Source organism: Manis javanica, chromosome X (assembly GCF_040802235.1).
Source record: "Manis javanica isolate MJ-LG chromosome X, MJ_LKY, whole genome shotgun sequence".
Lineage (NCBI taxonomy): Eukaryota > Metazoa > Chordata > Mammalia > Pholidota > Manidae > Manis > Manis javanica.
The window spans coordinates 124690889-124718237 of NC_133174.1; the positions used below are offsets into that span (position 1 = coordinate 124690889).

Consider the following 27349-nt stretch of genomic DNA (forward strand, 5'->3'; position numbering starts at 1 on the left):
GATATTGTCTTCATTTGACATTTAAGGAAACTGAAGCAGGAGGTCAAGGATCCTGCCCAAGGTCATGACATTAGTCATAACACTAGTTTGCGTTACCTCCGGATTTGAACTCAGATTTTTCTCAGCCCAAAGCCCACTTGTACCATTTCCATGTTAGTCTGTTCTCTCTCCATGATAGATAGGAAGGCAGAGAAACTAGTATGGAGTTAACAGATTCATACACGCTAAAATTATGACTGCTATTATTTCTTCAGCACCTACAACGTGGCAAGTACTATGCTAAGCGGTTTACATAAATGACTTTTACATTTCTTGTAATATTTGTACATGGCAATAATTATTATTCTTATTTTTTAGATGAACAGCCTGACGTTCAGAGAAGTTACGTGATTTAACCCGTTTCACAAATCTACCATTACATATCCCTCAGTGGCCTTAATAGAGACCACCAACTATTTGCTGGGTACTCTGGTGGGTGCCGGAGCCATGCAGATGAGTACGTTAGGAATGGAGAACAACTGTTGTTTGCTTACCTAACCTATATGAGAGTAGGGGAAGATACTTTTTCCAGTCCCATATAAGGAATCGTGGAGGCAAAAATAAAGATCAGTAATAGCGATAGCTCCCATTTGCTGATTTGTGTGTTGTCCGAAGTACTGTACCATACACATACATGTAAATATATGTGCACATACATATACACATACCACCTCCTTTAATCCTCACAACGATCCTGTTAATATCATTTTACTGAGACGAACGGGAGGCTCATTGAGTTAGATTTGCTCAGTCATCACACAGCAGTTAAGTGTTCCTTAGTATTTGTACACTGAGCTGCCTGACTAGGTCTCTAGCTCGCAACTCTTAAACCCAGTGCAGATTTTTGTTAGAATTCGGCCATGAGTCGGGAAAATGGAAGCTGCAATGCAGTCCAAGTGTTGGGAAGGGAACGCCAAGCGAGAGAACCACGTGGTGACTGGAAGCTGAAGAGCCGGCTTCCAGTTTAGGGCCACTAGAAAGCAGCGTGGCTGCAACACTTCTGTTGTTGGGGAGCCGCCTGGAAGGGAGTGTGAGGGAACGGGGATGGAAGCTGCACGGCAGGAGTCTCTGCTTCTTCCGGAAGAAAATTCCCACGGACCCATCGCGGGTTGGGCAACCGGCCTGCGCCAGCGGAGGCGAGCGAGAGGCGCGCGGTCGGGCGCGGGGGCGGAGCCTCGGGGCGGGGACGGGGGCGGAGTCCGCTTCCCTTAGCGCTGAGCGGCAGCGGCGGCGGCGAGGTCTTCTTGCAGAAGCGAACTTCTTGGCGTTTCGGCGCGGCTCTGCCTCCTGCTGAGCCTCTTCCTCCTCCTCTGCTCCGCGGACAGCTTCCTCCTCCTCAGACTGCCCTCAGCCCGCGCGCCAGCCGGCTCTGTTATGGCGACCTGCAGCCCCAGCGTCGTGGTGAGCAGCTTGGCCCGCCAGGCTCGTGGCGGCGGCGGCCGGCCCCTGAGGCGCGGGGTCCGCAGGGCGGGCTCAGGCAGCGGCGGTGGCCTGGGGAACCCCGAGTGCGGGGACGGCCGCAGCTTCCCTGGTTCGGCTTTACGTCACACCAGGGCGGGGGACGGAATAGCGAGGTTTGGGGTGGGTGCCCCTCTGGAGAACCCTGGGAGTAGGCTGGCAGGGTGGAAATGGCGTTTTGGTGGACTCGCGCCGCTGGCGAGCATGCTGTGGGGAGGGACCTTGGGCCAATTCGGGAACGATCCGGCGGGCTGAGGGTCGGGGCTTTCTCAGGAGAGGCCCGTCTCCGTAAATTTGGGGTATGATGGTGAGGACCTCAGGGTTCCTCTATAGAGGGCCCAGGCATGGAAACGACCACCTGGGAGGGCGTGCGGGGGCTGATGTTTTCATCCAGTTCTGCAAATATAATTAGTATTGGTGGAAGTGGAAGTGCGCCTTGCCTCATTAACTCGTCAGACAGCCTTGGTTGCAGTAATCATGTCGACCCTTTACACACGAAGAAAATGGTGAAACGATATTAGGTGGTTTAACCACGGCCCAGATATACTTGAATCCGGATCCAGCTCTTTGATGCTATTGCGGGAGTCAAAAAATGTGAATCCGGTCCTTATCTTCAAGGACATACATACCATTATCAGCCTCTGTATCCTGCCTCCAACCTCATTGGTTGTTCTTGTTTCTGGAACAAGCCAAGCTGCTCCTCCACTGCCTTTCGATCATGCTTGCTAAAATAGCCAATCCTCCTACCAACAGTTAAATGCCTTAAACTGCATTATGACTATGATTATTATTATTATAGTTTTAGCAGCTGCCCGATTACCTGTTGATTTTCTCTTCCACTAAACCGTAAACTTTATAAGGGCAGGAACCACCACTGTAACCCCACGTATAATACAGTGCTTGGCACGTAAGAAATTCTCAATAATGATTCCTCAATGAATGAGTGAATGAACCACTTGAGCCCTAAAAAAAGAAGGATTCTATTTTGTATTAGGCATTGTGACTTAAGGTAAAGAGCAGTGTTCTAATGGAATCTGGCCTGGAATCCTGCTTGTTTCGAATCCTGTCTGTTGACTAGCTGTGTGACCTTGGTAACTTATTTCACCTTCCTGGGCTTAAGAACCCTTATATGTAACTGGGGTGCTTACCTATCTCATGGAGTTACTGAAAGAATTGTAGGACAGTCTCTGTGAGTAAACAACCTTTGCATGGTCCTTGACTGGGCATAGTAATATTAGCCATCATTGTGTTTACCTGCTTAGTCCTATTTCATTCTGAAAACAACCCTGTAACAGTAGTGTGGCTATTACCTTTTTACAGAGGAGGAATCTTCAGAGGTTAAGTAATTTAACCTTTCAACATGAACGTACCCATGTCTCACAGTTACTAATGAGCTCAGATAAACCTAGAGCTCTCTCAAAAACCTCTGCACTTAAATACTATTAGTAGGCACTCAAAATGATGAGGCTGTTTTTATTTAGTTGCTGAGGAAGTTAGATGCCTTTAGCTTTGGGATATGATGCCTGCCCCAGCATACAGTGAATTATTGCTGTAACTGGCTGTTTTGTTTGAATGCCAAGATCTTCATTCTGTTTTTGGTTCGCAAATTCCTGTTCCTTTTTTTATTTCTTAACTAGGAATTGCATGTCAGCAATAACAAACACTTAAATGGTGTTTACTATTTACTGGTTACTGTTCTAAGAACTTTACATATATTAACTGGTTTGATATTTGTAAAAAATTTATGTGGCTCGGAGAGGTTAAGTAATTAGCCCAAGATCACCTAGCAATGCTGAGATAATTTAAGTTATCTGGCGCCAGAGTAAACTCTCCACTTTTAAGTTAGTGGCAATAGTAGATATTTAGTACTTCCTATATTTTAGGTATTGAGGTAAATGTTTTGCAGACATTATCTAATATAAACGTCCCAAAGTTACATACCCTATGAGGTAGACATTAGTATGACCTTGGAGGCACAGATTGGTAAAGTAACTTGCCCAAAACCATGTAGATGAAATTGGCCCCCAGAACTGCTTGATACAACTCATGCTGCCTGTAACTGTTGTATTAAACTGCCAGGGGAAATTTGGACACACTTGAACTGAGAACAAGCTTCTAAATTTTTGCTAATTGAAACGTCAGATATGCATTTTGGGGTATAATATCTTCTAACTTTCAGGATGATTGTGCTAGGGTTGTAATCCTGTACAAACTGGATTTAAATTTTACCATCAATAATTTTCATAGAATTGATAGGTTCTTTTTTTTTTGTTTTTTTGTCCACAACCCTGTCATTGCTGTCAATAGGTTTTAGATGACATTAGTCAGTGTAGACCAAAATTATTCTTTGTGACCAACAAGAAATGGAGCAGTTCAGTTTGGGGTTTCACTATGCAAATTTGGTAATGTGACATGCATGCTATAGATCCATCTTAATTGTTTTCTGTCCATTGTTTGTATGTGGGTATTGCAGAAAGTTCATGTGTAGGAGGTGGGAAAAAGACACAAGGACCAACCAGATCAGCAGAGAAGAGAGGGGTCTGGGTGTTGTTTTTTCTTTAATTTCCTGTACTTCATTAGGCAGTAAATGGGCCATGTCGTTTAGCATTAGAGATGCTAAGATGAGCTAGTGTTCTCTTACTCCTTTCTATAATTTTATATTGTGTGTATTCAAAAAGATTTATATGTATGAAAGTGTCAACCACCATATTAATATCAATGTTAAGAATACAGATTATTATTTTCCTGCTAGTGGAAACTAACATTTAGAATAATTTGCTACTAATAAGAATTCAAACACTTCAAATAGCTATAAAACTATTATCTTCAACACTGCGCTTCTGATAGGTGTATATTTTTTTGTCCAGAATGAACATGCCTGTTATTACACTGTGCACACTAATAAAAAGAAAGATAATTGTGTTGGATAAATTCATGTCCTTTCACATATAGTAGGTATGGCCCACACTTACCTAGGAGCAGCTAATAATTTATCCCTTGGTTGAATAGTCAAGGAAGTTGATTTTAATTCTTATAGTCCTTAGATTCTTGTAAACCTTTTAATTCTTAAAAATTTAAAAGGGAGGGCAAGCAAATTATATATGTAATTTATTTATAAGACATATAAAATTGGAAGATGAACCTAGTACTAGTTTAAATTATTTCACATTTAGGAATACATCAATAACCCATAATTTTGGTTTTTATGATACTGTGAGTTATCACAAATTGTCTCAAGGGGATAGCATATTATCTGCTTTGGTGTTCTCTGAGAATTTTAAAGTATCTGAATATAAAAGGTAAAAATAAGCCACCTGGCAATTTATGTCCACTCTAGAAGCCTGGAATTGTTGATTACTAGGATTAAAATAAAATTTATTTTAACTATTACTGTGCATCTTTTAATTCATATAACTCATTTTAAGATTCACAATCTCACTTCCATTTAGTCTTGCTTGAACCCATGAATATTATCATTTTTTGGCCACAAAGAGACTTAAACAATCTTAGTCACAGATGAATCGATGTTGCAAGTGTTGTCTTAGCTCAAGTTAATTTCCTTGCTTACTGCAATTTTAGATAACATATCTTTGTAATTAGAAGTTTTATGTGTAAACCACAAAACTTTTCACTATGAAAACCATTATTTTAGATGTGACACATAATTCTTAAGAATCTGTGATGTTACTTTTACTGGAAAGTAGAATTAATTTTGTGATTCATTAAATGCGGAAGTACTGATTTTGATTCTAGATAAAAGGTAGATACTGTTAGATTTTCCAGTTATCTTTCATAGTAATAAAAGTCCTTGTTAGATTTTTTATTAACAAGTATATTAAAGATAGATTAAATTATCTTTTAAAAGTTAAAATTTGAGAGCTGTGTTTTGAAGTTCTGAGGAGATAACAGTCACATTTCTGAACTGTGGGTAAATGGTAAGTAACTCAGAGTATTAATAACCTATCTTTTGATTTCCTTTTCAGCCAGAAATGTCTATAGTGGGAAAGATACAACTAGAGAGAAATCACGCTTGGATTGGTTTACCATTTCTGGTCACCAGAGCTCTACCCAAACATTTTGGGGTTAGGCCCTCCCCAAAGCCATCCAAGACCTTCTTTGTAGTCTTCTCTAGCCATTTTATGTTAATTCTTTATTATGGACTGAATGTTTGTGTCCCTCCACTTCTCCAATTCATATGTTGAAGCCCTAGCCCCCAGTATGATGGTATTTGGAGATGAGGTCTTTGGGAGTTAATTATAATTACATAAGGTCATGAGGTTGGAGCCCTCCTCTTTCAAGAGAAGACATCACAGAGCTTCCTCACCCATTCCCACCCCCAGCCATACACATAGCTAAGAGAAGGTGACCTACTAGCCCAGAGAAGAGACCTCAGAATTAAACCTGCTTTGTTGGCATCTTGATCTTGGACTTACAGCAAACCTGTGAGAAATTAATTATTGTGGTTTAAGCCATGCAGTCTGTGGTATTTTGATAGGGCAACCGGGGCAGCCTAATACGGTTCCTTTGGAACGTGTCGATAATAATCATGTGCTTAGACACACAACACTGTCAAATAATAAAACAAATAGGATTTTACAATCATAGCTGGGCACTGCTATTGTTTAGTTGATTTAGAAGGCTGAGCTAATTTAGAGACATGCCAGTTTACTCAGTTTACAACCTAGGCAAAATAATATAGTGACTGTTTTGAGCTTGATCTTGCTTCGTAGGGAGTCATTGGTGCTGGGTGACCTTGGGCTCCAGGTTTATCTTTAGTGTGTGTATAACTACTTTTGATAATCACTTTTGTGGGCTTGTCAGATTGGATTTAGGTACAAATTGCAAGCTTCACTGTGCCATATAGTTAATTGTATGTATGTTTATCTTTTCCAATGGACTATAAGCTCTTTGAGGGCCCTAAATTTATAATCTTTGTATCCTCCTACGAAATCTATTGCATAGTGCCTTAATCAAGATGGGTACTGAGTGCATTTTTGTGTAATTGAATATATTGCAATTCCTTCCTGTCAAAACAGCTACTGGATTGTTAACTAATACATATTAGATGGGGTTAATTAATATCAGATATTAACTAACATCAGATGGGACAAATAAGGGCTAATGAGATTAAAGGCTAGCAGTTATATTTTTGTCTAGCTCTTGGAGAGATTGAAGTTATTGGATCTGTTTAATATGAAGCTTTGTTGTTTGGGATGATTAAAACAAGTTCCTGTTTATTGAATTGTATCTTATTTTATGTTATTATCAGTGGTCCATGTCCAAGTGAGGCTTCTGAGAATTTGAGTGCCCTCTTAAACTCCTATAATACTTTATCTTTTACTTTTTTTAATTCATTTTGTTATCATTAAGCTACAATTACATGAAGAACATGTTTACTAGACTTCCCCCTTCACCAAGTCCCCCCCACAAACCCCATTATAGTCACTATCCATCAGCGTAGTAAGATGCTGTAGAATCACTACTTGTCTTCTCTGTGTTGCACAGCCCTCCCTATGCCCCCCCCCGCCCACATTATACATGCTAGTCGTAAGGCCCCCTTTCTTTTTCCCTGCCCTTCTTTTTCTTTAAATTTTTTATTAAGGTATTATTGATATACACTCTTATGAAGGTTTCACAGGAAAAAACAATGTGGTTACTACATTTACCCATATTATCAAGTCCCCACCCATACCCCAATGCAGGCACTGTCCATCAGTGTAGTAAGATGCCTATCTGTATCCTTTTCATAGCAGTTTAACACTCTGTTTTATGGTTATTCATGTACATGGCATGCCTTCTACTACACTGTAAGCTCTTTGAGGGTAGCTATGTCAAATTTATCTAATCGTCTCTAATATGTGCAACAGAGTAGGTACTCAATATTTGAGTATTAGTGATAAGAATAAAAGTTCTGAATAAGGTCTTTATAATTAGCATTCTAATTATTTGGTCATTAAATATGAGTTTAAAAGACTTGGGTTTTTTTGTTAAATGTAAATTGGGAAAAGTTAATTTTGATGCCTTATCATCATTCAAATAAATTGCTCCTTATTTAACTTTGAAACATCCACACATAGACATAATAGCATGATGAACCCTAATGTACCCATTGTCCAGTTTTGACAATTATCTGTCTAGCCATAGCTCATCATACATTTCTTAAATTAAGACCCCACATAAATATACTCCATTTATTTATAGTGAACTATAGCAAAGTTGTGAATTCATGCCTAAAGTGCTTCAGGCAATGCAAGTTTTATGAATTCTTATTTTTGTCTTATGAGTAGAATTAATATTAACTTTTTTATGCTTGAAATAATAAATCAACTCTGACATTAAATATGATATATAAGTCTAATAGTATTGAGTGGAAATAAAAATTTTAGAATTGGAAATTGATTTGGTATACTGAGAGAGATAGAATTCCTGTTTTGGGGTACATCCCTGCTGGTCTGTGTGTATTAGACTGTGTGTCTGGGATGAACTCTTGGCAGAACTCACATTGGCTCTGACGGAGACAAACAAGACCCTTGAAGTTCTTAGGTTGTCTGCAAAACCTGTAGCCAGGCACTGAGTGATTTTCACAGGAACTGTAGTCTTTACAAGTGTGTATTTCAAAGGGTGAGTCCTGGTTTATGCTTGTGGCAGAAGTGGTGAGTAACTGGGAGGAAGGAGTGAATAAGCTTCAGGGAAGCCACTTGGTGCTCTGTGCCTTAATTTTAAAGCACTATGAAATGGTGCATTTTCATTCTTGTCAGGTAAAAGCAGATGTATTCTGATCAGCCTGACATAAAAGTTGATCCTCTCATCTTACAGGATCTGGCAAGGTTTATTTTCTTTTCCCAAAACTTGAACTATATTTCAGCTCTTAAAATTTATAAAAACAATACTTGTTGTAAGTACTCTTTAAATGCCCCTGTAGGTGATACAGTTGTCCCATTTCCATTCTTTTTGTAGTAAATATGGTTAGTAATAAGCATGATGTGACTATTTAGCAGATATATTAGTACTTCATCTTAGAGGATCTGGCATAATCTTTTTTTCCCCCAAATACAATTTTTTTCTGCATATGAAAGTAATACATGTTTGTTTAAAAACAAATCAATACTGACTTCTTACTTCCCTCAGACTGGCTCAGACTGACTGCCAAGTGAGCACTTGTACACTACATGTGGCCAGACCATGCCCTGGGGGGAGTCCTGCTCCACTTAACCTGAATCACTGCCAGCCTCCTGGCCACGTGCATAGGTAGAAGTACTACCAACCTGACATGACAATGCCTAAATTCCACCAAAGTCCGGAGAGCTCAAAACAGTTTGGAGACTGAAAGACAACATGAACCTCAAATTTCTCAGGATATAATTATGAATTCTGTGAATAATATTATAAATCTTAAATATGTACTTTAAAAATGTACTGAAGACTAAGCTACTTATCTGTCCTTAAGAACCTAATGCAATGCTTACTGAAAGAAGAGGTGCTCAATACATACAGCCAATACATTGAGATTTCATTATGGTTTGACCAATATTTCTTGAAAACTGTCAGAGCTCATATCATCAGCTTCTTGAGTGTGATTTGGAAGATACTTAGTCTTGAATTCATCATGTGAGATAGAGTACTGTAATTCTGATTTATTTCTTTGAATAAACTTTAAATATGATGAGAGGAAATTATAAGTCAACTATAATAAAAAGTGAAATTGACAATGAAAAAGAAAAACCAAGTCAATATTAAAGTGTGAACATGGCAAGTGCAAACTTATAGGTGACTATTTCTTGGTGTATTCACCCACCCTTCCTTCTTTTCCTCCTTCCCTCCCTCCCTCCCTCCTCCCTTTTCATCCTTTAATTTTTTTGTGTTACAATTTTTTGTTGATTTTGTTTTAATGCATTAAAAAAATTTTCCCCCCACTTTTTATATGTATGTGTATATATACTACCAGAGATGATTTAGACTATTGAAGTTTTTAAAAGCAATATATACTCATTGAAGAATATTTGGTATACATCAAGAACTAAATAAAATCCCTCTAACTCCTGTCCCTGAGATAATTTTTATGGTTTTACTATATATTATTTTGTGTGTAGGTGTATATATAATACTTACAAAACTGTAGTCCTAGATCATTTTATCACTACAGGTACCACACCATCAGTATTAAATATTTTATATGCCAGGGACTGGACATATCAAGACAACCAATATATGATATGGGTCTACTCAAAGAACCTTGGAGTATCTACTACAAAGGCACCTCATGAGTTGATTACAACAATCTCAGACTACAAAGAGTTTGGGTTTTTAAGAAATCACTTAGCTTTTTTGGTGATGGGGGAGGCTATTTGGATTTGTGGTGGGGAACAGCAGTTTTTCCTCATGCAGTGTGACATTTTACTTGTGAAGCTACTGTAAATTAAAGTTTTTTAAAGTAAATTTTCAAACATAGTCAAAAGTGAAGAGAATAGTATAATAAATCCCCATATACCCATCACCTGTGTTTAAAATGCCAAGATTTGGCACATTTGTCTTAGCTTTTTATAAAGTTTTTCTCTTGCTGAACTAAAGGAACTTTCCTATCATCATTTTATTTCTACAATTTTAACTATTCATCTCTAATAACTAATTCATTATCATGCCTACAAAGTTATAGAGCATTCTTGGTATCTCATTTCTAAATTTCTCTGATAGGTAAGGTTTTTAAACATCAAAATCCAGTCAAGTCTTTGTATCCTTCAATGCTCTCATTTGAAACAGCCATATTTCTTTTTCAGATTAGTGATGATGAACCAGGTTATGACCTAGATTTATTTTGTATACCTAATCATTATGCTGAAGTTTTGGAAAAGGTGTTTATTCCTCATGGACTAATTATGGACAGGTAAGTAAGATCTTAAATAAAACTTTTTGGTTTTTTTCTTAGCATTAATTTGAAGTGTCAGCAAATGTTGTAAGTAGTTAATATTTGAACGTGAACTAGGCCAGTTTGTCAAATAGTAGATACTTTCTATTTTAAAAGCTCTCTTTATAAAAAAGGGAAAGAGGGCTTACTAATTACCCAGTATAAGTCATGGTGTACTGGGTATCTGTAGGGAGTAAAATAAAGTAAACATTGAAGGGAGATTGGAGGAATGAATGAACTCTAGTCACAGTCTTTGATTTCTCAATCCTGAACAGGGTAATGGGCTGGGGCTGAATCAGGTGACAGCAAGGTGACATTTTGATTATTATGCACATCTAGCTTGAAAATTTCCCTTGAAATGAATTGCAGTAAAAAAAAAAAACAAAAAAAACCTTGCTTGGACTTGGTATTTAAATGATTGCCTTGTGTATCTGACTGTTTTGTTTTTTATTTTAAGGTTATGGCATCAATACGTGTATGTTATAAAGTATTTGAACTATAGAGTCTAAAAATGAGAAGAATAAATTTCTCTCCTCTTAGCCTCCTATGCACATTTTCTCCTTACACACTGGCTATGCAATATACTGTATGCAAATATACATACATATTTTGACACATGAGTATGTACTATCATAAGGTCTAAAATTTGCTGGACATTTTTTGATGAGTATATCCAGAGCTATCCCATGTATTTTAAAGGTTGCATAGCATTCAACTTTATCCATGTGGAAATTCTGGGACAAGGGAAAGATGTTCATTGAATGTTTTGATACTGCCAAAGTATCTTCTGAAAAATTATATTAATTTGTACTCCCAATGGTATAGGAGAGTGTTCTTTTCATCACAGTCTCTTCTAATATTGTACATCATAAGGGAAATTTTAGTTTATCAGAATTTGCCAGTCTGATAGGTGAAAATGGTAGCTTACTTTAATTTGCATTTTTAAAATTTATAATTGATGTTACAGTGTACCTGGTTTTTGAAGGTTCTTGAAATCTTTATCTTTGCTTTATGAAGCAAGGATATACTTGATGGGGATGAAGGATGTGTTTTGTGGAAGTTTAATGCTTAAGGGATGTTTGTTATAAAGTTTAAATATATTTCTATTACAAATTAATTTATATTAAAATTCCCGATTTTATTTCTGTAGAACCGAACGGCTTGCTCGAGATGTAATGAAGGAGATGGGAGGCCATCATATCGTAGCCCTCTGTGTGCTCAAAGGGGGCTATAAGTTCTTTGCTGACCTGCTGGATTACATCAAAGCACTGAACAGAAATAGTGATAGATCTATACCTATGACTGTAGATTTTATCAGACTGAAGAGCTACTGTGTAAGTATATTTAATACATGTTTAAGAAAAATCATGGCAGCTGTAGGTTTTCTTGTATTTTTTTGAAGCTCTGTACACTGTACTTAACATGTTCATTTCACTTGGTTACAATGAGATTTTCTGATACACTAGTGCTTTATGTCCAAGTGAATATTATCTTTTTTGAGCTATTCACCTTGGAGAAGACTATACTTATTTTAAGAATTTTTTGATTTGGTTTTGTTTTTTTGGATTTTTTTAAAACCATTTTTAGGAATTGCTATTGGGACTTGGGGGATACCTTTTTTTTATTTTAATATCGTTAGTGTACAATTACTTGAACAACATTATGGTTGCCAGACTCCCCTTATTATCAAGTCCCCACCACATACCTATTACAGTCACTGTCGATCAGTGTAGTAAGATGCTATAGAATCATTACTTGTCTTCTCTGTATATACTGCCTTTCCCATGTTCCCCCCTCCCTGCTACATTATGTGTGCTAATCGTAATGCCCCTTTTTCTCCGTTATCCCTCCCTTCCCACCCATCCTCCCTAGTCCCTTTCCCTTTGGTAACTGTTAGTCCATTCTTGGGTTCTGTGAGTCTGCTGCTGTTTTGTTCCTTCAGTTTTTGCTTTGTTCTTATACTCCACAGATGAGTGAAATCATTTGATACTTGTCTTTCTCCACCTGGCTTATTTCACTGAGCATAATACCCTCTGGCTCCATCCATGTTGTTGCAAATGGTAGGATTTGTTTTCTTCTTATGGCTGAATAATATTCCATTGTGTGTATGTACCACATCTCTTTATCCATTCATCTACTGATGGACACTTAGGTTGCTTGCATTTCTTGGCTATTGTAAATAGTGCTGCGATAAACATAGGGGTGCATATGTCTTTTTGAATCTGGGATCTTGCTTCCTTTGAGTAAATTCCTAGGAGTGGAATTCCTGGGTCAAATGGTATTTCTATTTTTAGTTTTTTGAGGAACCTCCATACTGCTTTCCACAATGTTTGAACTAGTTTACATTCCCACTAGCAGTATAGGAGGGTTCCCTTTTCTCCACATCCTCGCCAACATTTGTTGTTGTTTGTCTTTTGGATGTTGGCCATCCTAACTGGTGTGAGGTGTTAGCTCATTGTGGTTTTAATTTGCATTTCTCTGCTGATTAGTAATGGTGGATCATCTTTTCATGTGCCTATTGGCCATCTGAATTTCTTTGGAGAAGTGTCTGTTCAGGGGGATACCTTTTTTAACTATATTTACTGATGTCAGTTATCCTCTCTGGAGCTTCATCAGTTTGCAGGGAAGTGATAAGTCATTTGCAGCTAGGTCTGATAAATAAGGTGAATTAACATTTCTTTCCTAGAAAGAACATATGGAGTGAGCATTGGCATATTGAAGAAACCACTCTTGATTCACAATCACTCTGCCTTTGTCTCACGATCTCAAAATGTTTCTGAATATTGACACAATAAGCAGTATTGACACTGGGCTGAACCAAAATCATGTAATCTTTACCTGTGAATTTCACCATCCACAATTTCTTTGATCCTGTGAATGTTTTATTTTTACTAATTTATACTGTTGCTTTGTTTCTGGTTGCATGTTGGCATTGTAATTCCTGTGAATTACTATTTTCCTTAAAAATAGGATTACTCCTAACTTCTGCAAAGATTAGAGTAAATGTCCCATCTTTGCTGTTTCATGAATTGGTATTATAGTGCATCTTTGTAGAAACTTGCCTTATGTTTACATTTTCATTGAGAATAAGATGATTTATCTACATTTAACTTTCAGCCTTCATTCTCTCTCTTAGTCTATTTGACCGAAGTCTATTTAACCTTTTCCACATTTTCATCAGTCCCTTGGGTGATTTGACTGGGCAGCCATTTAAGTATTATAGACAATTTCCCTATCCCTTTGAAACCCTTTGTGATTACACATCAGAATATTACTTCTTATTTATAAGCTCCTTTTAATTTCTCACAGTCTTCTTGAATTAAAAACTTGTTTAACTACAAACTTTGCATTTTTTGACTCCACAGAATTTATTTATTTATTTACTTAGCTGGTTTAAACCAGCTAAGATTCAAAAAAGATTTAATTTTACTTAGTATAGCTGCTAACAGTATTAGCTGCCCAGCTTTTAATGTATTGTTGCTTAGAGTCAAAACATGTTTTATAGTCCATGGTATGATTTATCTTTTTAATCTCCTTAAGCAGCCACCCTCCATATACATAAAAATCAATCTTGTTATTTTGTGACTTATACTTCATTCCCCTGGGGATTTTCACAGAATGTTCTTTTTTTGAAAAGAAAAATAAGGGGAGTTTAGTTTTTTAAAGTATCCTATAGTTACAAGAGCAATTTGAAGCAATAGAAACACTTCATTTAATCCCATTTTCTACTTTTAGTTTTTTTGTATTAGTTTTAGATCTTAGACGATTATTAAGGTGAACTCCCCAATTGATAAAAAGTGGGATATTAAACACAAAGCAAAGCAAATTTTTAGTTTAATTTTTACATTGAGAAAAATATCTGTTCTACCTCATGGAAAATTCTGTTTGGATGTACTTCTAAGCAATAGAAATTAAGAACACCATCCATATATTTTCTGTTGGTTTGAAATAACATTTATGCCCTATCATCAGCTTGTCATGGATAATGTTTTAATATTTTAAAAATAGACAACTTTGATAAGATCATGAAATGGAAATTTAAAATTGTAGCATTAGTAACATTGGTGTTAGTATACTTTTACATGCTGATCTTGGCCAGTTTGAAATAGTGAATTAATCATTGACTGATCTGTACAAATCCTAAAGAAATGCCCCATGAACTATTAAATATTTCTGGAATATATAAAGAGCCATAATGTCAATACACCCCATCTAGTTTCTAATTCATAATAAAACCTGCATTTTTCTGATTAAAAAAAATACATGTTTGCTATTTTAAAAAAACATATCACCACAGAAATTTTAAAGGATTTAAGTCACCCTAAATTCCATTCCCACTTTTATTTCTATTATTTTAAAGAATTTCCTTTCTGAGAAAACACCTATTATAGTTTACATAGTCTCAATCAAAGTAGGTAGGCAGGATTTTACTTGCTTAGTGCCTAGATGGGAAATTGCCTGGGGATTCCAAATACCATATTTCATTAAATCTAAGATACCATTGATTTTAAGACTTACCATTATTTTTGGTACTGCTAAGAAAGAAGACATTATTGGTTATAGTTGTAAGATGCTATCAATTGTAATATGTCAATTTCAGAGACATTAAAATATCAATGTGCATTTTAGAACAGTGAAGTGTAGTACAGTATATTCAGTGACCTTTTCTATCCCTAAGCCTCTGATATTCACAAAAATTTAAGTTGATAAGTATGCAAATAAGTTTTCTCTATTGTTAGTTCAATTTTGTAGTAATATTTTAAACTAAAATTGTTGAATTTTAAAAAATGATGAAGCCTCAGGAGGAAAAATTGTCAAACAAGTAAGTTTTTTGTGGGAGTATTTTTGTGTGGACCTTAAGCAAATGGAAAATTAGCATGATTTATGCTATATCCAGACTAAATGGCTTACATAAAATGAAGTTCTTAGGATTTGAAATGTTGCAGAAAACTTTTTTTTTAGTTAATAATTTATTGTCTCCATGTACATACGAGAACAATGAGTTGCAGAAGGATTAAATGATTTGCTCAAGGTCATACACATCTTTGATCAGAACTTTGATCTTTGAGTCTCATTTGGGAAAACTTTTAACTGACTTGGATCCTATAATATGGGCTTCCAATTACTGTTGACCCTTGAACAACATGGGAGTTGGGGGCACCAACCCCTCATGAAGTCTAAAATCCTCATACAGCTTTTGACTGTCCAAAGACTTAACTATTAATAGCCTACTGTTGGCTGGAAGGAAGCCTTACCAATAACATAAACAGTGACATATTTTGTGTGTGATATGTATTATAATACTGTATTATTGCAATAAAGTAAGCTAGAGAAAAGAAAATGTTTCTGTAAATTGTCACAAATCTCCAAAAAGTTTTCCAATATATTTATTGAAAAAAATCCATGTATAAGTGGACCCACACAGTGCAAACCTGTGTTCACAGATCAACTGTATTTCTTCATTCCCTACTAGTCAGAAGTTTTGCACCCAGACAGAATTCATTTTGCCAATTATGGGATTTTTTTCTCAGTTGCAATCAAGGTTCATAAAGGTTTAACTTTCTGTCTTGATCTTGGAAGTTGCTTGGTTAACAGCTTGATTAGGCTATCTGTTCAATATATCAAAGATGCAGATTACTTTCAGTAGTTTGTAATTTGTAAGGTAACTATTTGAATGAGCTTGTTAGAGAAAAATGCAGAAAATATTGGAGTAGTTTCTTAAAGTGTCTCTTGTAAGAACAGGTCAGTAGCTTTCTGTCTGACTTTTTTCTCTGTGTGTATTTAAGTCAGTTGCTTTGAGGTATGCTTTTTTTCTCCAGAACAGTTGAAGTTAATGTAAATATACCATTTTGATGTTACACTAAGTAGTTTAAAGCTTATCTTTAGTAAATATATGTATTTATATATATATAAAGCAAATGAAGTGATTTATACCTCTCCTTTTTATTACAACACAGACATGTATGGGGGGAAAATATTGTTCAGTTTAAATTGGCAGAAATGGGGATGTGTGTGTGCTATCCATGGCACAAAGAACCTTTAACAGAATGAGGGTCAAAAGTATACTTTCTAGCCCTTTCCTATATATTTTCACTTTGATTTAGTCCTTGTCAGGCTACTGAGGCTTTATATAGGCACCCTTATTCTTAGAACATAAAGGTAGGGTTCAAGTTTGGTCCTGTGAAACAACAAATTTTGTAATAACAAAAAAGTAAGGAAATTGATCAAGTCACTCAGTAAACACATACTAATAATCTATTATATGCACGGTACTATCTTAGACCATGAAAAATGGTTCTATTGAACATGTTTGTTTTATCAGATCCTAGTCTCAAACCAGACATGGAATGCAAAGCATGAAGATAGGATGCAATAACTTCTCAAGGTTTGAAAACTGCTTGAAAATAATAGATAGTAAATATCAGCACTAACTCTTCAGGCTTATCTAGTACTATGTTGTGCTAAATGGTATATTTGATTTGATTAGAGCATTGCTGACTAATAGTACTTTCTATGATGATGAAAATATTGTATATCTGTGCTGTCTAATAGAGAGCCAGTAGCTACATGTGGCTCTTGAGCACTTGAACTACGTCTTGTGCAACAGAGTAAATGAATTTTTGATTTTATTTAATTTTTTAAGTACCTGCCACATATGCTTAGTGGCTATTATATTGGATAGTGTAGGATTAGATGATCTAGAAAGACCCTGCTTCATCATCAGCATCATTTTTAAACTGATGATGGTTTTTTTTTAAGCAATGTGTTTTTTTAAAGAACTCATAAAATAGAGGTAAATAAAATAACTTACTACCTAGGTATATATCCTTCCAGACTAATTTTTTTCTGCATATGTTTTTTAAAAGTTAAATATGTCCCATTTTTCATCTAAGGTACAATCGACCTCTTCAAGTATATTATTCTAATATTCTTACTCTTGCTGATAATTTGATCAGAGTGCAGGAAAACAGCTAAAGAACAGAAGATGGTTGAGATGATGTGACAAGAAAACATGATTGAGCGTGGTGTACTTGGAGCCTAACTGGATATAGAGGGAATGACTATTTCCTAATAACTCCATTCTAGGGACCTGAAAGAATGATCTATCTGAAGTTCACTGCAAAAAGGAAGCTACTTAGTGCTAAGCTACTAAGTGCTAAGCCCAGACTGCCTACCTCAGTAGAACTCCCAGTCTTGCCATTTTGGGAACCGAGCCTTGGTGACTGGCCTCTCTTGCATCCTCTTCTTATGGCCTCAGCCTGTTTGTTCCAAGCCATTCTTTTGCAGCCCATTCATTGCATGTTTTCACACAGCTTTCTCTCTCTTGCCCATACCAAGCTTCAGTTCTTGTTGCTAACTAGAGGATTTCAAAATTCCTAGTGATAAACAGTTAGGAATAAACAAAAGTTCCTTCCGATATCCCTTCTCATTTTTTCACCTAGACTTGAGAAAGGTAGACAAAAATGGAAACAGAGATGCTAAGGGTATACCCATAGAGCTTCTTTGGTAATTATGTAGTTGACAGAGACACTCTTGAGTTAAGGACAGATTGGGCTTTCTGGCTGAGAGGAATTAGAAGATTGGATGATAAAAGAAGAGGGAAGAGCAACTGTCGGGGTGCTCTCCCCTCCCTCATGCCAGTCCCATCATCTCATTAAAGATGAGGCATGTAAGAGTCACACAGTAATGCAGTAAAGCAGGGATGCCATGGGAAATTGTTCCAGACAGAGAGGGAGGGAGGTAAATTCCTCTGGTGGAGTAATTTGGGTATTTTTACCTGTATTCTATCTAGCAAACTGGACCTGAAACATTTTTCTTAAATGAACCATTTATTACCTCCATTTTAAAAGGTTGGCTATGTTTCCACAAAAAAAGAAGAGATTAACCTAAAAACCTTGGGGCAAACAGGAATATGGAGATTTGTGTACTGGTGGAGCAGCAATGTCTTTACACATGCTTGGAGTTTTCTTGTCTCTACCCTGTCACCACAGCCTTTGGATCACAGGTTTTTTCCATGATTTTGTACTTTTCAGCTCTCAGATCTTTTTACTCCTTTCCTGTCAAAAAAAGGTTATTTGCAGTTGGACTGTAATACCAAATTTCTACAGAAGGTGTCACTATTTAACGTGATTTACAGTGTAAATCAATATGATTCACTCTCTTTGAAAGCTTCAGGTTTTGTTCAGTTTTTTTGCTATTCTCTGTGTTTGAAACTCGGTTTTAAATTAGTTAGAATAACAGATATCTGTAATTTCCTTAAGATAAGTAATATGCAAGTTTTTGATAGCAGCAGTCATACTTAATATTTAGTTTGCATTACTGAATAGTGTTGGTGCATTTGTGTTTTTCAAAAATAACACTAAAAATGGACGTGTCTATAGAAGGATATTACGAAAATAGAAGAAAGTCTTGTTATCCTCATTTTCATTGCCCAGAAGTAATTGCTCTATAAACTTTTTTAAAAATGCTAACAAAAGTGGTTTTATATGCAACACATTGTTCTCCTGCTTGGTGTTTTTAATTATTGTTAATTCATGTCAGTGTGTATAGGTTATCAGATTCTTTTTAATAGCTGCATGGTATTAAATTGTGTGGATGAACTTAATTTAAACAGTGCCCTATTAATAGACATTGTTGTCTCCAGTTTTTCTTTTTTTTATTAAGTTGATACAGTGAACATCCTTGTATGTACCTTTATGTAATTGCGTTTTTGTAGCATCATTTCCTGGAAGTGGGATTGCTGGGGCAAGTGGCATGCATGTTTACAATTTCAACGACTATTGCTGTATTGTTTTCAGAAGAGGTTGTACCAATTTATACTCTGACCAAAAACAAGAGGGCTTGTTTCCCGTCACTTTTGGCAGCATATGTCATCAGGCTTAAGTTTTGCCAGGGTGAATGGATGAATATTAAAATCACATTGTTTTAGTATTTGTTTCTCATGTAGCATTTTATGTTGTAGGGTCTTCTGTTAATTGCCTATTTGTGTTTGTCCTCCATTTTCCTATTGGGTTCGTATTGTTGGAACCCTGTGTATAATAAAAATATTTGTTAAAGATCTTTTCTTTCAGTTTGGGTTCCTGTCATGCCTAGGATTTTACCTTTTCTAAGAATGGGAAATACTCTGTTTTCATCTATTCTGCTTATGGCTTTATTTTTTATATTTAGATTTTAATCCATCTGGAATTTATTTTTGTGTATGCTGTGAGGTAGGGATCATACTTTTTTTTCCCCAAAATGGATAACTAGTTGATTAAATACCATTTATTGAATAATTCATTTTTTTCTCCCTGTCTTGAAATACCATCTTCATCATATACTAAATCCTCATATACTCCTAGGTCTGTTTCTGGGCTCTATTCTGTTCCTTGATCTCTTTGTCTATTACTGTGCTACTGCAGCACTTGTGTAATTGCTGTAGCCTTGATATGTCTTGCTTTTTGGTAGTGCAAGTCTGTGCTCTTTTGGTGACCTGCTTGCTCTTTCACTCCAGTTTTCTGTCTTGAATCCAGCATGACCAGATTATCATCATTATCACCACCAAACCCAGCAGATTTGGCACATTCCCCTATGAAACACCTGTAAGGGTTTCTACTGGATTCTCTAATAGCAGAAAACTTGGAGCCTAAGACTACTGATCAGACCTGGTTTCACAGACTGTTCTGAAGATGACTTGAGCCTGGGCTAGACATTTGAGGGAAATATTTTTGGAGTTAAATGTGATACAGTCAATTTGCTTGACTCATGGAAATGGTCCAGGGCCAGAACCAGACACCTGTCATGCTAATAACTTCCTTCACGGTTCAGAAATTACTGTGACTGAAGATGGGTGGCTGCCATAATACTGCCTGCTTATAAACGGGAGTATTCTATTTTTAGTACTCTTAAAAGCATTAAATTAGTAATGGCCAATTAGGACTTTAATTTTTACTAATCTGTAGTTGAAAGTTAACTAGTCATTCATTTCTAGAAACTTAATTCTTATAATTTATATCATTTAGACTATCATAATGTTATGACATTAGCTAACTTCTTAAATCTTCTAGTTCCCATTTGATAATTTGAAATGAGTGTGTGGATATACATATATACTTACATCTTGTTTTTTTTTACTAGAATGATCAGTCAACAGGGGAAATAAAAGTTATTGGTGGAGATGATCTCTCAACTCTGACTGGAAAGGTACGTATCTTGAAGGGAAAGAAAAAAGCACTTCATACCAAGTCAATTAGTAATACTATGCATTCAGTCAGTCACTAAGAGGCAGTTTACCTAGTTATTTATGCACTTAAACAGAGGTTATTTAACCCTTGTAAGCAATCTAGGTTAGGTATCTTTGCCTAGGTTGTATAGCAAAGAGTCATCAGAATCCAACATTAAAGTCCATATTGCTCTGCCTCTGGGGATGTAATTTGAAATCCTTCAAAAAATACATATATGGCTCCTTTTCCTGGTTGCCTTTTCTCAAGACAGTTGCCTCACCAAAGATCATGCTTCCAATGACTTGTGGATAATTCGACTTGTTTTGTTAATATCAGTCACCTCTCCCAGCTACTCCTATCATTGATGGATGGGGTCATGAACAAAGTAGCTATGGTTGCGGCATTATTCACTGTCATAATATTCCACACGTTATTGTTTCCCATCACGGAACTTACTCACAGCAAAAGAAGTTTGTAGTGGCCCATGTTCATGGACTTTGCTGGTTTTATCATGCTCCCCACCATCCTGAAGCAACTTGCTTCATAAAATAGTGCAGCAGTTTTTGAAGATTCAGTTATGGCATCAAGTAGGTGTCTAGGCCTTATGGGCAGAGCAGTGCCCACCAGGAGGTAGCGTATCATCTCATCAGCATCTGATATATGGTGCCATTTCTTCCGTAGCTAGGATTTGCACATGGAGGAACCAAGGGGTAGAAATGGGAGTGGCTTCACTCACTGTAATGCCTGGTGTCCACTAGTAAAAGTTTTTCCCCATCAAAAAAAAAAAAAAGACTAGAATCCAGTTTCTCAGTTTCTCTGTTGCATAATTCAGTGCTCTCTTCAAATTACAGTGCCGTCCCATGGTGTGAATAGCTGCAGCTGTGAGCCACAGTTACTGACAGAAAAATGTTATCCTTCAGATAGGCTAGCTAGGGTAGAAAAAAATGTTCAGAAACAACCACATAGTAGATTGTGAAGTAATTATTGGCCCATTAATTGATTATATTCACTTTTACTAAAGATTTAGATTAGAGTATCTTTTGAAAAGAGACAAATTAGTTGTGATAGGAATGGAGTAAATTATATGTTTACTGTGGTAATAGTATTACATATATTGTAAAACATGCCAGATTATTTATTAAATAAGGTGGAGTTTCTTTCTTGCAACCCAGTGAGTGGATCTTGTGTACCCTACCTTGGTAACCACTGACTTAAAAGAACATACAGAACATTAAAATTCTGATGCTATAGGTGTCTGACAGAGAAATGAGAACAAACAAACAATATAGCATGAATCTTCCTGTGACAGCAATTATAACCAGTATGTGACGTGGTACCTCATTCCTACAACTAGTGTAAGAGCAGGTAGGACTCTTCTGTGACTTGGGGGTTTATCGTGGGAGGAAGCATTGATTGGTATTTCTTTAGTCCAAGAATGTGAGCACATCCAGAAAATGCAGATCAATTTCAGCCTAATGAGAAAATGGGTTTTGAATTGGATTCCATATGGTAAGATAATGGGTGATTTTGGAGTTACCATTTTTGAATATGGCAGTTGAAAAATGCATACTACTTCATTTAGGTCCTTCATTTTACACATGGGAAACTGAGGGCCAGCGAAATGTCATGACTGGCCCAAGATTGACCTCCATTTAAAGTAATAAAAACGTTAAAGAATGAACATATGGGTCAAATTTTATTTTTAAAGATTCCATTGCAGTGAAAATTTCATATTGAGAGTTCCAAATTCCAGCAGATAACCCGCTTGTTTAAATCAGTGTTTGATATTTGGATAATTCCTCAGAGTTTGTTATGATGTGATTTGAGTTACACAATAATTGGAAACACTGTCTGATTCATTGTACTGATTTTCATTTCTTTTTTCTTCTAGAATGTCTTGATTGTTGAAGTAAGTTATATATATACTTTTAATATAGTGTTTATGATTTTCTAACTTAGTACGCACAATCCTAAACGTAAGCCAGGGAAAGAAAGGAAAGCCAAGGAGGAATTACTTCGTTATATGGGAGTAAGATTGCTTTTTATAAGAAATACTTAGTAATTAATTTTTACTGGATAATGGAAAAATTGGGGTATATTAATTATTCCTCTTTTCTTGGCTTGAATTTTTTCTTTGTTTTAAAGTAGTGTTTATCATTCCCATGTATGTTTTTTATACTTACATTGCACATATGTATCCATATGCAAAATATATTTTGTGTATTTAAAATTTTATGTAGGGCCACACTATTCATATTCTTTTGCAACTTATTTCCAGTCAAAACTGGTTTTGAGGTTATTTGTGTTGAGACATGCAGTTGTTGGCCTTGAAATGTCACATAGCATTGCAGTGTATGAATCAGCCAGTTTATTGCCTACAAATAGTTTGCTTCCAATTTTTCTTGCTCCAACAGGGCTGCTAACAGCATCCTTTTGCTGTGCCCTGTGTGCACACGTGTGAGTTCCCTCTAGATACAGGCATTTATAAGTAGAATGTCTGGGTTGTAGAATTCTTACGTTTTTTAATTATACTGTTATTGCCAGTTACTGATTAAAGTGGTTGTATGATTTATGGTCTCAGTAATAGAATGAGTTCTCACTCTTAGGTATAGTGGTTTAAGGCCCAAGAGTAACAGTAACCCCAACCCCCAATTCACTTTTTGCTGTTAAAGTTTTTAAAAACTTTAGCTTATAGATTAAAAAATAAACACTTTTCAAAGGGTTGTGTATATGAGTATCCCTGTGAACTGATTACTTTTTTCAAATGTAAGTTCATTAATTCCACTTCAGATTGATTCGTTTTGTCTGGGGTAATGCTACCTAACAAATTACCACAAATTCAGCAGCTTAAGAAAGCACATATTTATATCAGTTTCCATGAGTCAGGGGCCTTGAGTATAGGTTAGCTAGGACCTTTGCTTGGGTCTCATCAGGCTAAATCAAGGCTGGAGCTCCTATGTCACTTGTGGCTCATGGTCCACTTCCAAGTTCATTCATGTTGTTGGCAGAATTTAGCTGCTGTGGTTGTAGGACTCGGGATCCCATTTTTTTTGCTGGCTGCTAGCCAGGGGCTACCTTGAGCTCCTAAAGGCCACCCTCATGTCCAGGACATGGCCTTCTCACATGGCAGCTGAGTTCTTTAAAATCAACAGGAGACTATCCTGTCGCCTACAACTCTCTTGTATAATATAACCCAATCACAGAATTGACTACCATCATTTTCACAGGTCCTGCTCACACTCAGGGAGAGGGGATTGTTTTAGGTGTGTACACCAAGGGAGTACGAGTCTTGGTGACCATCAGAATTCTGTCTACACAGAAATCTGCATTTTTTTTGTTTTGGTATCATTAATCTACAATTACATGAGTAACATTAGGCTTACTAGGTTCCCCCCTTCACCAAGTCCCCCCCCACATACCCCATTACAGTCACTGTCCATCAGCGTAGTAAGATGCTGTAGAATCACTACTTGTCTTCTCTGTGTTGCACAGCTCTCCCCGTGCCCTCCCCATTATACATGCTAATCGTGATGCTCCCTTTCTTTTCCCCCCCCTTCTCCCTCCCTTCCCACCCATCCTCCCCAGTCCCTTTCCCTATGGTAACTGTTAGTCCATTCTTGGGTTCTATGAGTCTGCTGCTGTTTTGTTCCTTTATATTTTTCTCTATTCTTATACTCCACATATGAGTGAAATCATTTGGTACTTGTCTTTCTCCACCTGGCTTATTTCACTGAGCATAATACCCTCTAGCTCCATCCATGTAGTTGCAAATGGTAGGATTTGTTTTCTTATCGCTGAATAATATTCCATTTTGTATATGTACCACGTCTTCTTTATCCATTCATCTACTGATGGACACTTAGGTTGCTTCCATTTCTTAGCTATTGTAAATAGTGCTGCAATAAACATAGGGGTGGATCTGTCTTTTTCAAACTGGGCTGCTGTACTCTTAGGGTAAATTTCTAGAAGTGGAATTTCTGGGTCAAATGGTATTTCTATTTTGAGCTTTTTGAGGAACCTCCATACTACTTTCCACAATGGTTGAACTAGTTTACATTCCCACCAGCAGTGTAGGAGGGTTCCCCTTTCTCCACAACCTCGCCAACATTTGTTGTTGTTTGTCTTTTGGATGGTGGCAATCCTTACTGGTGTGACGTGATATCTCATTGTGGTTTTAATTTGCATTTCTCTGTTAACTAGTGATGTGGAGCATCTTTTCATGTGTCTGTTGGCCATCTGAATTTCTTCTTTGGAGAACTGTCTATTCAGCTCCTCTGCCCATTTTTTAATTGGATTATTTGCTTTTTGTTTGTTGAGGTGCGTGAGCTCTTTATATATTTTGGATGTCAACCCTTTATCGGATCTGTCATTTGTGAATATATTCTCCCATACTGTAGGATGCCTTTTTGTTCTATTGATGGTGTCCTTTGCTGTACAGAAGCTTTTCAGCTCAATATAGTCCCACTTGTTCATTTTGCTTTTGTTTCCCGTGCCCGGGGAGATATGTTCATGAAGAAGTTGCTCATGTTTATATCCAAGAGATTTTTGCCTACATTTTCCTCCAAGAGTTTTATGGTTTCATGACTTACATTCAGGTCTTTGATTCATTTCGAATTTACTTTTGTGTATGGGGTCAGGCAATGATCCAGTTTCATTCTCTTACATGTAGCTGTACAGTTTTGCCAACATCAGCTATTGAAGAGGCTGTCATTTCCCCATTGTATGTCCATGGCTCCTTGATCGTATATTAATTGACCATATATGTTTGGGTTAATGTTTGGAGTCTCTGTTCTGTTCCACTGGTCTGTGGCTCTGTTCTTGTGCCATTACCAAATTGTCTTGATTACTGTGACTTTGTAGTAGAGCTTGAAGTTGGGGAGTGAGATCCCTCCCACTTTATTCTTCCTTCTCAGGATTACTTTGGCTATTCGGGGTCTTGGAGGTTCCATATGAATTTTGAACTATTTGTTCCAGTTCATTGAAGAATGCTGTTGGTACTTTGATAGGGATTGCATTGAATCTGTAGATTGCTTTGGGCAGGATGGCCATTTTGATGATATTAATTCTTCCTAGCCAAGAGCATGAGATGAATTTCCATTTGTTAGTGTCCTCTTTAAGATCTCTTAAGAGTGTGTTGTAGTTTTCAGGGTATAGGTCTTTCGCTTCATTGATTAGGTTTATTCCTAGGTATTTTATTCTTTTTGATGCAATTGTGAATGGAATTGTTTTCCTGATTTCTCTTTCTATTAGTTCATTGTTAGTGTATAGGAAAGTCATGTATTTCTGTGTATTAATTTCGTATCCTGCAACTTTGCTGAATTCTGATATTAGTTCTAGTAGTTTTGGAGTGGAGTCTTTACGGATTTTATGTACAATATCATGTCATCTGCAAATAGTGATAGTTTGGCTTCTTTACCAATCTAGATGCCTTGTATTTCTTTGTTTTGTCTAATTGCCATGGCTAGGACCTCTAGTACTATGTTGAATAACAGTGGGGAGAGTGGGCACCCCTGTCTTTTTCCTGATCTTAGGTGAAAAGCTTTCAGCTTCTCGCTGTTTAGTATGATGTTGGCTGTGGGTTTATCGTATATGGCCTTTATTATGTTGAGGTACTTGTCCTCTATACCCATTTTGTTGAGAGTTTTTATCATGAATGGATGTTGAATTTTGTTGAGTGCTTTTTTGGCATCTATGGAGATGATCATGTGATTTTTGTCCTTTTTGTGGTGGATGATGATGGATTTTCGAATGTTGTACCATTGTTGCATCCCTGAGATGAATCCCACTTGATCATGGTGTATGATCCTCTTGATATATTTTTGAATTCAGTTTGCTAATATTTTGTTGAGTATTTTTGCATCTATGTTCATCAGGGATATTGGTCTGTAATTTTCTTTTTTGGTGGGGTCTTTGCCTGGTTTTGGTATTAGGGTGATGCTGGCCTCATAGAATGAGTTTGGGAGTATTCCCTCCTCTTCTGTTTTTTGGAAAACTTTAAGGAGAATGGGTATTATGTCTTTGTATGTGATAAAATTCTGAAGTGAATCCATCTGGCCCGTGGGTTTTCTTCTTGGGTAGTTTTTTGATTACTGCTTCAATTTTGTTGCTGGTAATTGGTCTGTTTAGATTTTCTGTTTCTTTCTGGGTCAGTCTTGGAAAGTTGTATTTTTCTAGGAAGTTGTCCGTTTCTCCTAGGTTTCCCAGCTTGTTAGCATATAGGTTTTCATAGTACTCTCTAATAATTCTTTGTATTTCTGTGGGGTCCGTCGTGATTTTTCCTTTCTTGTTTCTTATTCTATTGATTTGTGTTGACTCTCTTTTCCTCTTAATAAGTCTGGCTAGAGGCTTATCTATTTTGTTTATTTTCTTGAAGAACCAGCTCTTGGTTTCATTGATTTTTTCTGTTGTTTTATTCTTCTCAATTTTATTTATTTCTTCTCTGATCTTTATTATGTCCCTCCTTCTGCTGACCTTAGGCCTCATTTGTTCTTCTTTTTCCAATTTCGATAATTGTGACATTTGACCATTCATTTGGGATTGTTCTTCCTTCTTTAAATAGGCCTGGATTGCTATATACTTTCCTCTTAAGACTGCTTTTGCTGCATCCCACAGTAGTTGGAGCTTTGTGTTGTTGTTATCTTTTGTTTCCATATATTGCTGGATCTCCATTTTGATTTGGTCATTGCTCCATTGATTATTTAGGGGCGTGTTGTTAAGCCTCCATGTGTTTGTGAGCCTTTTTGCTTTC

The 27349-nt window shown here is 36.7% G+C and overlaps 1 protein-coding gene across 1 annotated transcript in view; it reads left to right on the top strand.

Moving 5' to 3' along the window:
- Positions 1 to 1225: 1225 nt before the first annotated feature.
- Positions 1226 to 27349, top strand: part of HPRT1 (hypoxanthine phosphoribosyltransferase 1) — a 35616-nt gene continuing 9492 nt past the window's right edge. Inside the window, exons 1-5 of the mRNA XM_017653691.3 lie at positions 1226 to 1440; positions 10272 to 10378; positions 11550 to 11733; positions 20516 to 20581; positions 22493 to 22510. Of these exons, the coding sequence (XP_017509180.1) occupies positions 1414 to 1440; positions 10272 to 10378; positions 11550 to 11733; positions 20516 to 20581; positions 22493 to 22510 (402 nt within the window). The 5' untranslated portion in view covers positions 1226 to 1413. The remainder of the gene's footprint in view (positions 1441 to 10271; positions 10379 to 11549; positions 11734 to 20515; positions 20582 to 22492; positions 22511 to 27349) is intronic.